The 17,947-nt window shown below is 33.6% G+C and overlaps 1 protein-coding gene across 5 annotated transcripts; it reads right to left on the bottom strand.

Moving 5' to 3' along the window:
* Window positions 1-899: 899 nt before the first annotated feature.
* Window positions 900-16,777, bottom strand: Etaa1 (ETAA1 activator of ATR kinase). Of its 5 annotated transcripts, none has more exons than XM_005343030.5 (6): window positions 16,406-16,777; window positions 15,151-15,279; window positions 14,844-14,920; window positions 10,023-10,138; window positions 7,789-9,809; window positions 900-3,918 (listed from the first exon to the last, which is right to left on the bottom strand). In XM_005343030.5, exons 1-6 carry the CDS (start codon window positions 16,626-16,628, stop codon window positions 3,800-3,802), a joined length of 2,685 nt encoding a protein of 894 aa, XP_005343087.3. In that variant the 5' UTR covers window positions 16,629-16,777; the 3' UTR covers window positions 900-3,799. The 5 variants fall into 5 exon arrangements, with proteins under 5 accessions (XP_005343087.3, XP_021579988.2, XP_013212593.2 ...); XM_021724313.3 differs by having other exon boundaries at window positions 15,151-15,275; window positions 16,406-16,545; XM_013357139.4 differs by having other exon boundaries at window positions 15,151-15,221; window positions 16,406-16,480.
* Between the last annotated feature and the right edge of the window lie 1,170 nt (window positions 16,778-17,947).

Here is a 17,947-nt window from a genome sequence, read left to right on the forward strand (position 1 = left end):
ATGACAGTATATTCAATAGGTAAGATCACATTTTTTTTCCCCCCTCATACTTAACAGCTCTTGGCTCAGTGACTCTGGAAGCTCCCTTTGGACCACTGCAGTCCCCAGTCATTGAGGGCTTTTGCTTCAATGTCCACAGCAAACTATAGTTTAAGGAAAAGTTCCTTTCTAAGACCCATGAAAACCCAATGGAATCAACAGACTGTATGTGCATGGTGGCCACCCTCACCCATGGCCTCTACTGATCCTACCTAGACCAGAGCCAGAATCCCAGCCCATAATGCACACCAAAATCAGTGCCCAGGGCTTCAGCATTCTGCTGGGTCTGGCTGTATTCACTGTGAAGTCTCAGCGTGAGCCTTTAAACAGGCTTTGAAAGAGCCCCAAGAGATCATTCTAAAACTCAGGAACACCTATTTGCTCTGCCATAGGACTCATTCCCTCCTCTCCTCTAACAAGCTTCTGAGGGAGGAAGTGGCTAATTATACAATTGTCATATTTTTTTTTTCCAAAAAATAGCAAATTTGGTTGTGTTTGGGTGTCGCATGCTTCTATTTGTGCCTCATTTCTACTCCTGACTTATAACACTAATCCACTTGTAAAAAACAACAACAAAAAATCACAATACCTGAGTTCAGCTCTAACTTCTAATTGTGTGATTTTGAGATGGTCATTTAATCTGTTTACTTTGTTTACTTTCTCTATTTTAAAAATAGTAAATTGTTACTTTATAAATGACTTTTCTGAGATGCGAAATAATACAATTAAAGTGCTTAAAACCATTTCTGGTAAATAAAACATTTAGCAATTATGATTTACTAGCCAATAAACTTTTAAAGACACACACCTGAAATCAATTGCTATATGTATCCATTTATAAGAAAAGATACAAAGATAAGTTTGGTGTTTTGTTTTTAAATTCCACAAGTGATTATGAATACAACAGCATGGAAACCATGGTTTGGATTCTACATAAATTATCATTTACACCAATAATCAGTGTTAAACTACATTTAATTTGTTCCTAGAATCATTTTCCAACCCTGAAGATCAGGGAATGAGTCAAACTGATGCAGGTAGGACAAAGAGAATCTCTTATAACCTTAGTCTATGTAAATTCATTCACAATTTAATGAGTAATCTTCAAATATTAGTATCAAGAAATTAGAGATGAGTAAGGTATCTCTGTTCTTGTTAAAAGTTAGTTGTAATCGGGTAGTGTATATTGATATAAGGTAATGTTTTACACATTATGGTTCATGTCTATATACCATTGACTGTGTCTACAGTTAAATAACCCATGTGTTCTGTGGATCAAAGTTATGTTTAGAATAGGAAAAGAGTAACGAGAGGTTCCACTCTGCAATAATGGTATTAATGGTAGCAGTCTTTCTGTGCTGCATGAACAGCAACAGTGCTTGAGCTAGAATAGAGCTATCAGACCTATCATCTGTTCCTTCACCTTATGGAGATACATTCCCTAGAGACTAGAAAGAACCAAATCAGACAAACTAGGCACTCCTCTGCATGCCCGTTCACGGCCTACTCAACACCTAGTATTTCTAACAATGACTAAAAGAAGAAAAGCAAGAGCAAAGAAGAGTGGTATGAACAGCAAGGGTAACCCTAGAAACTCAATCATGCTCAGGTTCACATGTGCTGGGCCAATACACCCCCTACCATCTAGAAATGCCAAATAGTTTCCTTTTAAAAAGAAAGGAAGTCACACAGAAATCAATTCCAGTGAAGTTAGTCAGGTATGAGTCTCAAACAGATCAATGTTTATAGCAGCACAATTCACAATAGCTAAACTATGGAACTAATCTAGATGCCCTTCAATAGATGAATGGATTAAAAAATGTGACATATAGACCCAATGGAATATTACTCGGCAAAAAAAGAGAATAAAATCATGGCATTTACAGGTAAATGGATGGAGTTAGAGAAGATAATGCTAAGTGAAGTTAGCCAATCTCTCAAAAGCCAAATGCTGAATGTTTTCTCTGATGTAAGGAGGCTGATTCATAGTGGGGCAGGGAGGAGGAGCATGGGAGGAATAGGGCAGAGGGGTGGGAGGACAAGGAAGAGGGCATGGGGTTGGTTAGAAATGATAGTGGAATGTGATGGACATTATTATCCAAAGTACATGTATGAAGACATTAATTGGTGTGAATATACTTTGTATAGAACCACAGATATGAAAAATTGTGCTCTACATGTATAATAAGAATTGTAGTACATTCCACTATCATATATAAATAAAAAATAATAATTTTAAAAAGAAACAGATTTATTAGGTTGAGTCTTAATGGACAGAATGGGCTAAAAGCACTCTAAAGAAAATGAGCAGCAAGAAGGAAGAATTGAAGCAAAGATAGAGATATTCAAAGCATAGTCAGATCACAGTGCAGCCAATTTAGTAAAAGATTCCCTTCATTTTCTTACATAGAAACTTAAAAGAATTTAGGTTCTATTTTGTATATATTGTTAGACAAATAATACAGGTTACTTAAAGTCTGTTACTCTATCTCATACATAAAAATACCATTTACAAGATGATACATACCCAAAGACCAATAACTACCATATTATCAGAGCCCTAAGACACCAGAAGTGGCGAATACCATGCCATGATAGGTGTTTCATATCTATAACTTTCCTCAGGTCTCCTACAGCCATTTTCAAGCAATGAAGTTTCCTTACTGCCTTACATACTCTAGTTATACATATTATATTACTGGCTCAGCAAATTCGAAACAAGTAAAACAAAAGCAAAAAGAGAAGAGAAAAAAGAAAGACAGAAACATGGAGCAAAATTAATAAAATTAATTGATGAGAAAATTGCAGTTATAGGAAAACCAAAAAGAGAAAGACTCTCATTCTTATATCCTGAAAAGAGTAATTCTTGAAAATAAAGAGTAATGGGCATTGTATTAAATAGTCCTTAATGTGCTTTTAATTATGTTTCTTGTATTATAAAATAATTACTGCTCGACCAAGTTGTTTTATGCACTAATACTTTGAAGCAAATGGTAAAACTGTCTAGGTGTCCAAAGGAATCATTCTAACACAAAAACAGTTTTAACTTGCCCATGACTTTGAAAATAACTACTGACTTTTCTCATCAATACAATAAAGCTGGATTGGGCAACGTCTGTCCCGCCAGTTCTAAATGTTAATGACAATGTATTACTTATATAGCTAACCCATTCCTTCCCTTTTTCTAAGCTAGACTTCTTTTTTTCCCTAAAAATGTTAGAGTTTTCAAATTGTATCACATAGTTGAAATATTACACTTCAAGTCTACTTCTAAGTAGGAATTGAAAATAATAATTTCCCTACAAATAAACCAAAGGTTTTTTTATTTCCAAACCAAGCATATTCCTAGGAATATGGAAGTATTAATTAAAAATTAGAAACGTACAAAAACCTTCAGCAATAGTTACTGAAAACTACCAAAATAGACTATTTAACATAAAAAATTGAAGCTTTGTATTAGAAGACACATTTTTATAATTACATGTTTTTGATGATCTTCTGAAATCATAATATTTAAAAATATAACTAGTTTCCTTTGTATAATCTTAGTACATAATTGCTAACTTTTCAAAACTTTCATATAAATTCTCAAGGAAAGGATTAATTTACCATTGCAAACAATGATTTATTAAATAATAAAGTAGAAGTCCATGCTTTATAAGTAAGAATTTCTCACAGAGAAATCAAGAAAAAAATATTTCCTATCATAGATAGTTATCAATAACTTATAAGTCTTCCAACCAGTATTTCATTAAAGAAATTAAGTGGGAGCTGAATTTACAGATGATGCCTGTGCTTTGGCCATTCTTCGAACCAGTGCTTCTTGTCTTTTTCTCTGAATTTCTTCAGGGGAATATTTCCTATTTTTTTCTTCTTCCTCTAAAAATTAAACAAAATATGTATTAATTTTGTAACTTATAAAGTCATCATCCTCATTTACTATGCTGCGTTAGCTATTAAATCATACTAAACTACTAAATGTAAAATTCCAAGTATATACATATAGATACAAATGTTCTAAGTCAAAAGAAAATCAAGCACTGATGACTTTGTCTCTATTTGAGGCATTTTTCTTCTATGTGACAAAATTCAATTTGATTGAAAACTGTTTTATTGATCACCAACAAGTAATTCTTATGGATTAATGAAATCTAATTCATATAACCTATAAATGTATAGATCTTAAACAGGGATTCTAAAAACATTATATGAACTTAAGTAGAAAAGTAGCAAAAACATAATGCATTAAATTAGACATTGGTACCTCAAACAATGTATTTTATTATAAGATAAGCTATGTTTATGTCTGTTATAAGATATTTCTCATGTTGACTAAAGGAGGCATTTCACAAAATATACCTTCCTTTCCTGGCATAATGAAAAGCAGAAGAGGATATTTAGGGTAAGAAATATATATATCCCAAGACGATTCTGATGTCTTTTTTGGTAAGGTAAGTGGCAGATTATCCATCCATAAAAAAATGTAGATAGGACAGTAGATATTTCCCAAGCTAGCTACCTAATGGACTGAAGCTATTTTTTCTTCCAGAAAAATACTTTATGATTAGCTTGACTAATTAGCTAATAATTTAGTCTCATAGCCAAGAAACCAAAATTCAGAATTTATATACAGTTTACATTCAATTGAGAATAAGGATAGAAAGAAAACAATAATACACATCAGCCTAGAAGAATATAACTTCCTGAAATTGATTTTATGACTGGGCTGATATTACGGAAAACAATTTCAAATGATATCAAGTCACACCATGCAAATCTGATTTCGGGAGAGTCATTCATTTTTCCCATCAGCCGTTCCTTTAACTCAACATATAATAAAAATCTACTTGCAAAGTCCAACTATTGCATAGTACTAAGCAAAAGTGGCTCTTTTAAGTTTGATTTTAAAATAAAGGGTCAGCAAATTTTGTTTCACCATAGGGTTAGGAAATAAACATGTTAATTTTTGAGAAGCATATACTCTATTACAATTGCATAAAATCCTGCATTGTACCATGAAAATACTCATGGATGGTGTGGAAACAAATGATGTGCTGTGTTCAAATAACTTTGTTTAAGGCCAAAGAAATATGAATTCAATTTTCAAGTATAATGAAATATTAGTCTTTCTTTCATTTTTTTCCCCCTTCAACCATTTAAAAGGTAAAAATCATTTTTAGTGTGCTTGCTATATAAAAAACTATGGCTTGTCCAAATACAGCCCAGAGCCAGTTATCAACTTTGCCTCATATCCATGGAATTAAGTGGATTTTGCTTCAAAGAAATTTCCTGGAGAGCAGCAAAGTACAAGTAAGTAGAAACAGAAAACATTGACAAGGTTAATACTAATCAGGAGATTAAGGACAATGGATAAGCTTACAAGAAAAATTGGTAAGTGGCAGATTATCCATCCATAAAAAAATAGGATAGTAGATAGGACAGTAGACAGGTGTTCTGAAAATTCAAATACTCATTTATAGAATTATAACCATATGTAAATAAATTTACATTTCTGAAGCATGGTTGTACCTACTGGTATTTTGGACTATAATATGGAGAAATATTCACTGTCAGTGTTGATAAATAATGTTGAGGTAATTATTTTGGAGGAAAATTTGGTCATCCATCAAAATTCAAATTCTCTTATATCAGGTTTTAAAAAAATTAGTAGATATAATCAAATAAGCAACCAGAAATTTAAGTAAAATATTCACTATAGTATTGTAATTACAATAAACTACAACCAACCTAAATTACATCTATATAAAAAGAGTTATTATGGTATATCCATAAAACATATCATGTATTCGTATAAGCAAATCTTTACGTACTAACAGGAAAAAATGGCTATAATATGTTAAATAAAGGCAAAAGCAAGTTGCCAAATAGTGGGCATATAATTCCATCTATTTAAATGTGCATGCATGTGTGTACACAAACACCTTCTTTAAATCCACAGAAAATGCTTCATGATGTATATTGAATATATATGAACAGTGGTTTCCTGTGATAAAATAATTTGGAAAATGAGAAATTGAAAAGACTTGTTATTTTGAGTTATTCTATACTTCTTTCTTTCTTCCTTTTTAAACAACTAGCAGATTACTGGTATAAGCTAATACAAAAGACTTAAATAGAAATATTATAGCAGTAATGTCAATACAAGCATTACTCAGAATCTAAATGACAAAAATGATCTAATGTTAAAAGAAACCAAAAACTCATTCATAAGCACCAATCAACATAAAAGTATGAGTTAGCTTCAAGTGAGGAAGCGTGATTAAGAAAATCTGTAATTATAAGTCAGCGTAATAATGCTATAAAAAGTTAGCATCCTAGATAAAGTAAATCATTCTGGGTAGATAGAAACACATTGCATATTAAAGGATAAATGGAAGCAAGGCAGGTAGATTTCATGTATGTATGGAGGATGCTGTTTTGATGAAGAAAACATTACACAAAAACATCAGGCTAGGAAAGAGCACTGGCATTAAGAACCACAAATAGTTAATGGCTGGACATATTCCCTCATAGAAAATATAATAGTATCAGTGAATAACAGGCTTTTTTTACATTATACTGCATGATGTTCATCCAGATATTGATTAGGCATCTTCTAAGTGACAGATGCTGTGGCAGGCCTAAGTATTACAGAAACTAAATATTTAATTGCAACTGGTGATAAAAAGAATGAAAGAATTAAGAAATGGTAGAAAACAAAGAAAAGACCCACTTATAGATTCTTCAAGGAAGTGCTCCGCAACATATATGTTGAAACAATAAAAGGGTGGGGTGGTGGGGTCAAATTTGGAAAGGCATTGTTATAGTCAAAGGAATAGCATGATCTAATTTCTTGATCTAGGAAAGAACCTATTCTGTTTGAAAAATTGAAGAGTTGGTATAGTTGAACCTTAGTAAATAGACAGGTTAAGGAGACATAATTCAAGACTTTTTAGATCTCAGTGTAAAGTTTAGATTTTATTTGAAATACGATGGGCAGCCACTGACAATTGTTTTACACATAGAAATGTCATGTGTGCCTGTCTGGTTTTAAAAAGATTATTCTGCTATTTGGAGACTAAAACTGAAGGGGAAAACATAAAAATAACTATAGTAATCTAATCAAGAAATGTATTCTTGGATAAAAGTGGTAGTGATAGAGAGTGAGAAAGATGGGTCATCTGTAGATACGATTTTCAAAGTATGATCAAAGAAATTTAATGACAGATGGAAGAGGTGGGGAAAAGAAGAACTGAAGAATTGAAAATGACAGATAGTATCAAATAAGTAAATCATCATTTTAACCATTACAAATAGCACTGAGGTTTACATCAGATATTATACTAGTAAAGGTGTTTAATTAGAAAATTCCAAAATGCCAACTATTGTTCACTGTTCTACTAAAAGTAGGAGTAAGATTAAGTTTTAAAACAATGAAATACTTAATAAATAGCTTATTAAATACATACAATGTTACACCTAACATTTTAATATATACACTTTTAAGAAATAATTCATAAATTTTTTAACAGAGTACCTGGTATATGTTGGTCATTATAAGTAATGGGAAAGAACCCAATGCAATCTTCTGAAAAATAATCCACCTATACTTCATATATTTAGCATAATTAATTACAAGAATTACTTTAAGAATTCTAGTTAAAAACCATAGTTTTATCTCATACACCTCCATCAAAACAACAAATAACTAGTTTTACTACTTTTAAAAGGAAACTATTTCATACATACCTTTTGAAGATTGTTTCAAAGATTCAGAAATTTTCACCAAGGACATCTGCTGATTAGCTTCCCTAGGTATTGAATTCACAGTTTTCTTTTTCTCCAAATCTTGTGAAATTTTGGTAGTAGACATACTTGTTTCTATACAATTTTGATTAAGCTGACAAAGAATCTGAGGATTTTTTGTCTTTGCAAAAGTATACTTTGAAAATCTAACTGCTTTGTTAAACTCACTTTGTGCTTCATCTGTTTGGGGCCTATGGAAAAGTTGCTGGGTAATCAGTTTCTTCTTATTACTAGCAATTACTGGGCTCACATAATTTGAATTCACATTCAGACTTGAACTTCCTGCAAAAACTGATTTAGAACTGGGCATTTGCATTAGAACATCACTGTTATTCCTATACACATGCAGATTATTCATCTGACAATTTGAGTTTTTAGAGTACGTAGTCAAGTTTGTTGTAGTACCCCAAAATTCTGAAGAATTTCCACTCATTTCCCTTTTCTCCATCTTCACTGACTTATTTATTTGTGTGCCAACTGTCAAGGAAGACGTCTGTACTGTAATGCTGCCCAGATTCAAATGATTTGATTGTGCCAACTGACTTCCTTGTTTAGATGTAGTAGATATATTTTTTGATCCATGTTTGGAACTATCATTGATCTCAAGTATACTTTCTGATGTTTTATTGTCCTTTAAAATGTCCTGCTGCTGAGTTAGTCTTTCAATATCATCACATGCTTGATACAACAAATCATCATCTACATTATCTGCTTCCCAAGAAGTCTCTAATCGATGACATGTTTCAAAAATTTCATTGGCAAGTGATGGATCATTCCAATCATCAAAGAAAGAACCTAACTTTGATGCATTAGTTTGATCTGGTTTATTAACAACTGTTTCACAGTCCAAAGTTGAAGAGCCAAAGGGATCAATATTAACAGGTGCTTTGAAAGATTGATCAAAAATGGGCTTATTTTTTTGTTCAATAGAATGTTCTGTGTTCAAAGCAGACTTCTTTTCAGAATTATTTACGTTAGAAGTATAATTGATACAGATATCTTCTTTTACTTTTGTCAGATTAGATGTAACTGCACAATCTTGAGTTTTGTCTTGACTAACAATTTTACTTGAAGATTTCATTTTATTTCTAGTGGAAGATAATTTGCTTGATTTATCATTTGGATTTGATGAAAATCTGTATTTTCCAGCATCTATTAGTTCTCTGTTATGTGTTTTTGAAGGTAAATCTTGTAATACTTCTGAATCTCCTAACTTGGCATCTAGACTTTTATTTGTTCTTGATGTATTTCCACCATATTCACTAGTAAAGCTATAAATTCCCTTATGATCAGTAACCTGGGCAGTTTTAGAAGGAAAAAGTTCAGCTTCAACATTTTGCATAACAAAAGGTTCATTACTTAGTAATTTTTCCCAATCGTCCTCCAAGTCACTGGTGGTAAATGTACCAATGGGCTTACTAGAAGCTTCTGGCTCTTTACTATACGGAGTCACACATGATTTTGTCAGTATGGGAGGATCTACCTGTGGATAAAGTGAATCTTGGGTTTTACCTGGCAGTTTTTCAGTGACCAGAGTACCATTAATAATGATTTTCTCCTCTTTCAAAGCATTTTTTCTAGTGTTCAAAAAAGCATCTGCCAGATCTTGGCTTAACTGACCACTACATTTCTGGGTAGAATCATCAAAAAGGGCATTAAAGGCTGCTTCAGCATTTTGGTCAAATGGCTTCTGACTACTGCTTTGATCATTTGCCACAGATATTCTGGTGTTTCCTTTCACTGGCTTCTTTATTATGGCATTATCTATAATTGGAACTACATCATGTAAGGGATGCATCTGTACATAATCATTAAAACTACGTGAAGTCTCTGCTTTTGAAATCTCCTGGATAAAATCATGATTCCTCTTGTTTTGCTCTTGAGCCACATCTAGCTCTTCCATATTTTTATCAAATTGTTCAGCCAATTTCATAAGTTCTTTTTCTCGATATTGTGTTTTTAACCTATTAAACATTAAAAAATTATAATTAAGCAATATTTTATATCATTAGAATCAATTGTTATTTCAGATAATTGTTAATTTAACACAATTATTCTAACTCCAAAATTTTACATGTCAAAACTAAAGAAATTTTGTTATTTTGATATGTTCACAAAAACATTATTAAAAATATTTCTTCAGTGAATCTTATAAAAGCGGAAAAGTATGAACTCACTTTGTACGGCTAACTTTTACTCTTGATTTTTCTTTCGCTACATTGGGAGTACAAGGAATAGCAGCTGCACCAATCCACATGCCCAGCATGGAATTTGTTGTTGGCTTCTTCTCATCCTTTGACAGAGTGAGGAAAACAGAGGTGTGAAGGTGTACTTACACACTGAGCATACATACACACACAAGGAAAAAGAGTGTTCATGTGCAAAAGTGAGGGAGAAAAAGAAAAGAAAAATGAAAATTAACTACTTTATTTTCCTAAACCAATAAATTCTGGTGAAGTGAGTTATAAACAAACCCAAACACAATTAGAAGTTGAAGAATGGCAACAACAAATTACAAGAAGTGACCCATTTATGTTCTAGAGAGTAAAAAATTTTCACAATTAAGAATTTAAATAATCCAACCAATAAATGGGCCAAGGACCTGAAGAGACACTTCTCAGAAGATGATGTACAATCAATCAACAAACACATTAAAAATGTTCATCATCACTAGCAATTAGAGAAATGCAAATCAAAACCACTCTAAGATCTAAGATTTCATCTCACTCCAGTCAGAATGGCAGCCATTATGCATACAAACAACAATAGTGTTGGTGAAGATATGGGGAAAAAGGTACACTCATATACTGCTGGTGGAACTGCAAATTGGCGCAGCCCATATGGAAAGCAGTATGGAGGTTTCTTGGAAAATTGGGAATGGAACCACCATGTGACCCAGCTATCCCTTTCCTCGGTCTATACCCAAAGGACTTAAAAACAGCATACTATAGGAACACAGCCACATCAATGTTTATAGCAGCACAATTCACAATAGCTAAATTGTGGAACCAACCTAGATGCCTTTCAATAGATGACTGGATTAAAAAATGTGGTCTATATACACAATGGAATATTACTCAGCAATAAAAGAGAATAAAATCATGGCATCTGCAGGTAAATGGAGGGAGTTACAGAAGATAATGCTAAGTGAAGTTAGCCAATCCCAAAAAACCAAATGCCAAATGTTTTCTTTGATATAAGGAAGCTGATTCATAGTGGGATAGGGAGAGGGAGCATGAAAGGAATAGATGAACTCTAGACAGGGCAGAGAGGTGAGAGGGGAAGGAAGGGGTCATGGGGTAATTAATGATGGTTGAATGTGATGATCATTATTATCCAAAGTACATGAATGAAGACACGAATTGGTGTGAGGATACTATGTATATAACCAGAGATATGAAAAATTGAGCTCTATATGTAATAAGAACTGTAATGCATTCCGCTGTTATATATAAATAAAAATAAATAAATAATAAATTAAAAAATTATTTTTAAGAAATAAATTATTTTTCAAATTTATATCTAATATATGAATGTAAAAGCATATTTTTATTAAAATAAAACTCATAAAGTTCCGATATTATAAGATACTTCTTAAAAAATGTCTTTGTTATTAGGAAGCAGCAACCTGTGGTACTGTTGTCATAATTAAAAATGAAGAGATACATAGGTGATTTCTTTCTATGGTATCTGATCATCCAAATTCTCTTTATCCCCATTATGCTTTATCTAAAGTTGGGCAATTTCTGTTGACCAAAATTGAGAACATTTAGAATTAATGTCAGAATTAAGAGATAAGAGCAGAGTCAGAACTAATGCTAAGAATGAGGTAGGGATAAGAACAAACCTAATAAGCATAGAAAGTTAAAAAAAAGAAAAAAAAAAAAAAAACTTTAACCAGGATAAAATCTAGGAAAAAGTCATTTTAAATATGTATAATTTGCTATATTTTTTAGTCACTTGATCGAACAAAAAGAGAATGAGCTTTATGTATTAATTGCAAACTAAATCAATGAATCAAATTCATAAATCAGGTTTTACTATATTTATTAGGGTAACTAGAATGAACACAAGTAATCATCACACAAAGTTAAAAAAATAAAAGTCTATGGCTAGATTATAGGGTACTCACAGACAATGAGTCTTCCTATGATAACTTAGTATCAACCCAGCATAGTGCTAAACACAAGAAAATGTCATTTTTTTTATAAGTAAATTGAAAGCAACCCTATAACTTGGTATTTCAACATAGTCAATGAGTCAATAAGCTATTTTTCTTAATAGATTGTTGAGCCTAATTGACTTTAGCTTTGCAAAATACTCAAGAAAATCAGTGTCACTTTTGGACTCAGATTTCCCATTTTGTTTCCACAATCTTGAATTTAAGGAAATAATATTCTTAATGACTTCATTATGAACTCTGTTCACTTTCCAAGTAATTTTAAATTCATTTACTTCTCAAAAATTAAGTTATGAAAAGTTTATGTGCCACTCCACCTTATGTATGTGTCAGAAATCCTTTTTATGATTGTATACTATTTGTAAGTATTACCTTTTAAATTTATCATTAAAAATTATATACTTACTGATTAACAACTACAATTTAGGTGCCCAATAAGATAACTAAACATTACTGCAGTTCATCCTAAAGAATATACTGTGTAAAGCTGTATAAATGATAGAGAAGATATACACCACCCAGTAATAGCACTGTATAAAAAGTTAATGCTGCAGGAAGCAAAATGACTAATTAAAATGAAATGCAAATTTTTTAAAAAGCTGTCTCTAAAAACATTAGTGGGAAATTAAACAATGATTTGAGAATAACTCACCTAAAAATAAACAACATAAAGATGTGTCATTCTGAGAACATGACAAGTTTTTTAAGAGACCGTGATGTTATCAAAGACTTATATACTTTAAAGTGCTCAGTCGAAGAGGGTAATATTTATAAGCAACTAATTTCACAGTAGTTTTTCTTTTATACAAGTTACCACTTGTGTACTATTGCCATTTCTTTATGTGAGCTATTATTTCCAGCCCATTTAGGTAAAGGATTCAATAATTTACTTAACTATCTTTTTATAACTATTTAGGCTGGCCAGCCTAAACACATTTTATTATGCTTCTTTCATGTGAAACTCACAATTAGTGAAGATCTATTGTTAACTTATAGAGTAAGTAGTATTGTGGCACAAATGCTATTTAATGAACTGTATGTAAAATGAATTTCTATGACATGCCAAATGTGGAATGTGGAGCTAGTAGCAACAAAGTTGTTTTGACTGTGCTAGCTGTAATTTTGGATATTTTATAGCTGCTAAGAAAAAAATTTATTTCCTGTCTTCTCCACCTAGATGATGGTGATTCCTGATAACAACATTTTGGGCCAGTGCCATCTATTGTCTGTGGTTAACATACAGTAACTATTCAAGGAGAAGTTAGGAAAAAAATACTTCAGAGAAGACACAGAAAAAACTGGATGATCTTTGGATTTAAACATTGTTAAAGTTCAGAATGGTTTGGGCCTTTGCTTCCTAGTAATAGTGATAGGACTGATATGATGAATATTAGTTGCTGGATAAATTTGTGTCAAATGACTTAAACTTATATTTCTATTTCACTCAAGCAGTGTAAGAATTGAAATAACAAAAAAAAAGCCTTTTGAAGATGGTTCTTTTACAGTAAAAAATTAAATGATCACAATTAACATCTTACATTTATAGTGTCCTAATTTATAAATAATTTTTATCTAATTTTCATAATGATCCAATGAAGAGAGCAAAATGAGACTGGAGAGCTTAAATGACTTGCTTAGGGTCACACAGCATATCAGAGGCTGAATGAGGACTAAATGTAAATCCAGTTCTCTTTTCACCTTTAAAGAATTTCTTAATGATCTTGTAAGCCAGGGAGTATTAAGAAGAAAAATTTCAGTGGGGAAAAGTTTTACTGTAGGTTGTAAACAAATGCAAAAAACAAAAATATCACAAAAGTTAAAATTCATATTGTCTTATTCTATCATTTTAGTACCTTGAAAAATGTTGCCATATATTGTTAAACAAAACATTAAAGACAAAATACAAACCAAGCCCTGGTCAAAAATTATTAGTCATAAACAGGAGGGTGCATGAGGGTAGAAAGCATGGTAGAATGAGATGGACATCATTAACCTAGGTACATGTGTGACTGCACATATGTTGTGATGCTACATTATGTTCTTTTTTTCAAAACATACCTTTCAGAAATAGAACCAGAGAAATGAAATGCTGTGCTGCAGTTGTGTACAATGAATCAAAACACATTCTGCTGTCACATATACCCAATTAAAATTTAAAAAATTAATTAACAAAATAAACATAAAATATATTTTTAGGAAAATATATACAGTTAGCCCTCTGTATCTGCAGATTCTACAAACAGGGATTTGACTAACTGCAGACTAAAAATGGAGAAAAAAACCTGCATCTATACAAAGCAGTAGTACAGACTTTTTTCTTGTCATCATTCCCTAAGCAATACAGTATAACAACTATATTTGTGTTATTAGGTATTAGGTATAAGTAACCTAGAGATGATTTAAGGAATATAGGAGTGGCTAGGGTTTCAACTCAGTTGTAGCATACTTTTCTAGCAGGTGTGAGACCTAAGGGGAGGAAAGGAAAGAGAAGGAAAAGGAAGTAAATGGGAGGATATTCAGAGGTTATTTTTAACAGTACACCATTTTATATAAGGGACTTTATTATCTAAAGATTTTGGTATCTGTGGGAGGATCCTAGAACCAATACCTCATGGATTCTAAGGGATATCTACATTACCAATTTTATACTATGTTCTTTTTTTCAAAACATGCCTTTCAGAAATAGAAAAGATAGAAGTTATCTTTGCTGCTGTATTTGGAAAAGACAAAACATTTTTCATATAAATGAACTGAATAAGACCTAGGTGCACAAATTTTCCAATACTTTAAGATAAATTATAAAACTATTGATATTTACCTGAGGAGCAATACGATTAACAATGTCTGATATCTCATCACTACCTGTGGTGTAAATCTTCTTTTTTCTTCCTTTACCTAAAGAAACAAAAACATTTTATAAATTTTAAACCAAAAAACTTAATTTTAAAAAATGATTTTAATTAGTATGGCTTAGATGAATATGCACTGACAATATCAGATATAAAAATGAAATAAATTCTCAAAAAAAATCTGCTGTATAAAAGTTCCTGATGCTACCTGAAATTTTATAAATTTTAATCATTTATCAAATATTTATCCACATAAAAATGTTAATAACAAATTACCTAACTGTTTTGTCATTGGAGAATTCTGATCCCAAAAGATATCATTCTGTCCATCTGGATCATTTGGAGAACTGAAGGTACATGAAAACAAATCCATTTTCAGCACTCTCTGTGGTGTTTCATGCCTTTCTAAACAAAATATTGTTAAATAACAATTGTTGCATGTTAAAGCATTGTTTTATTTCATAATATCACAGTCAAATAACAGCTTGCTTTTTATAGTTCAATATAAAAATTTCTCATCACAATATTACTTTAACCAAAATTGAAATGTTTGGCATAAAAATCTACATTAAGACTTCATAAACTTAACACTATGAACAGCAAAAATTTGGGGGTATTTTGGTACCTCTGTGAATGTAAAATAGTGTATAACCTAGTTTCTCCATTCATTACAAAACTGGGCCTGGAAGACTCTGGAGAACCACTTGTAATTCATATATACATTTCCAAAATGTATCCCAACAGAAACTTCAGTAAAAGTCTTTTAGCCACCTTTCACCAGTTTTATCAAACTTCCATTAATTATTCCCCCACCCCCACCCCAAGAAAAAATTCGTGATCCATTTTTGGGGGAAGTTTTGTCTACAATCACTTAATATAATCTGGGCTTGATTGAGTTGCTTTATTGGGAGTTCATTAAAGCCCATGTAAAGTAGCCAACGCCGTATTTTAAGAACATGCTCTAGGAAAAGGCTTTTATGTAAGTTTTGCTCTTAATATAGTTATGAATAGGTCTTTCAACATGGTACATCAAAAACTTATCAGTATGGAAGGGGCCCTTCCTTTCCTTCTCTAAGGGATGTTCCAGCAAGCAACTTCCGGTTTCTTCAAAACATTGCGGAACCACCCCTTCTCTAAAGCAAGTCGGGTCAAAATAAAAGTTTAAAGGGAACAATTTCCCCCGGGAACACGCTGCAGGCAATAGATCGGGCGACTGATTCTAGTTTCGCCACTAGGCTGCCCTCGGCCTAGGAACTAGCAGTCCTCCTGCAAACAGGTAAACCGCAGCACCCCTTCCCGTGGTGGGGGCGGTCCCAAATGGCAGAGCCGAGCTCACACTCGGGGTCCAAACATTCGGGGGCGCGGTGGAGGGTCATTTTTGGAGTAGCCTAGGGAGAAGCTCACAGAAAGAAAAGACGCTGTCGGAATCCACCCCCATCTCCACCCCCACCCCCCATTTTCCGGTTAATTAATGACTGGGCCGTGGAGCTGCAGGGCCGAAGGCGGGCCTGCAGCGCTGCCCACGTCTCACCCTCGGGGTTACTGTTAATGCACGAAGCGGGTGCTGGACGCTGCTCTTGCTGCCACACCGGCCCGGGAGGGCCTTCCGAAGCCCCGCGGAGACCCGACCCGCGGGTCGACTTTAGCCGTCTGCTGCCTGGCTCGACCACCGAGCTGCAGTCCTCAGTCGCCGCCGCTCTACGCGGCGTCTTCTTCGGGGCACTGCTGTCCCCATATTTCCTCCGCCGACTCATTCCTACGACCTCCCCCCACTCCACCAGACGTTTCTTTCACATTTTGCAACGGAAGGAACCGAGCAACGGCACTATAAACCAGACTCCACGCCAACGGCCGCCGCCATCTTGGCCACTGGGGCGCGCGCAAGAGGCTGCCACTCATTGGCTGCGTCCGTGTGAGGGGATGGAACCTTGGAGGTTCCGGTTGCGCGCGCTTTCGCAGCTGAGACCTGAGCCTGCTCTGGGGGAGGGGGGGGGGAGGTCTAGCCTCTGACGCTTCGGACTGAAAGGAACTGAAGCGGTGGTGGTCCAGCCCAAGTACCTGAGGGTAAAACATGAGGTCGAAAGGAGATTGAATTCATTCGCAGTTTTTAAAAAATTGAATTTATAACTAAAACTACACATTGCACAGCTTCAGATTATGGTGGGTTTTAGGATTTGCTAAGAAGAGGAACCAGGTATGGAATAGAAATAAGTAAAACTATTTTTTCCTAGATGATATATGTATCAAGAAAAATGAAAGAAACAGTTATTAAAAATTTAATCAAGTTGCTGGGTGCAAAAAGTAAATATTTAAACAATTATGCTTTGATAGATTAGCGACAAAAACTGAAGTTTTGAAGAATTGTGGTTTATAATAGCATATGAGAACAAATAACTAGGAATAAATTTAACCAGAGATTGAAAGAACTACAAAAAGTTTTTGAAAGAAATTGAAAATCTAAATAAACCAAGGGTGTAATATGGGTTCTAAAACTATTGTTAAAATATTGTTCTAGAGAAAAAGCATCTCCAAAAAAGGGTCCAAAGAGTCCCTGCAGAGAAGGGGCACCTTGACTCAGGACAGTGGGGTTCTCTGCTTGTGTGACAGAAAAGAATTTCAGCATAGGCCAGTCAAGCATAGACACATAAGACAGGTTTATTTAAGCAAGTGTATACATATTCAAGGAAGAATGAGGGCAATCCGAAGAGAGAGATCTTTGTGAGTAAAGGAAGAATACACTTTCAAGGGAGAATATGGACTATCTTGAGAGTGAGAGACATGTTTGGGTTTGGGGGTTCCCAGCTCTTCTTTTAAAGGAAACTTGGCCATGGGTTGGCATGGGAATTTACCCAGGAATGATATCGGTTCTGTGATCTCAAAATGGTTTCTGATGGTCTGGTCTGTTTTGGGGATCCTCAGGCTAATGTGATCTTCAATTTCTGATCAGTAGTTAGAGCTAGAAATTCCCTAAATTATAGGTTCTCAAGATATTATGCTTAATGTATTTATTGGGTGCAACAAAGTAGACTTACAGATTTCCCAGGGATTTGGGAGTAAGGGGCCTGAAAGAGTG

The sequence above is a fragment of the Ictidomys tridecemlineatus genome, chromosome 12 (assembly GCF_052094955.1).
Source record: "Ictidomys tridecemlineatus isolate mIctTri1 chromosome 12, mIctTri1.hap1, whole genome shotgun sequence".
NCBI lineage: Eukaryota > Metazoa > Chordata > Mammalia > Rodentia > Sciuridae > Ictidomys > Ictidomys tridecemlineatus.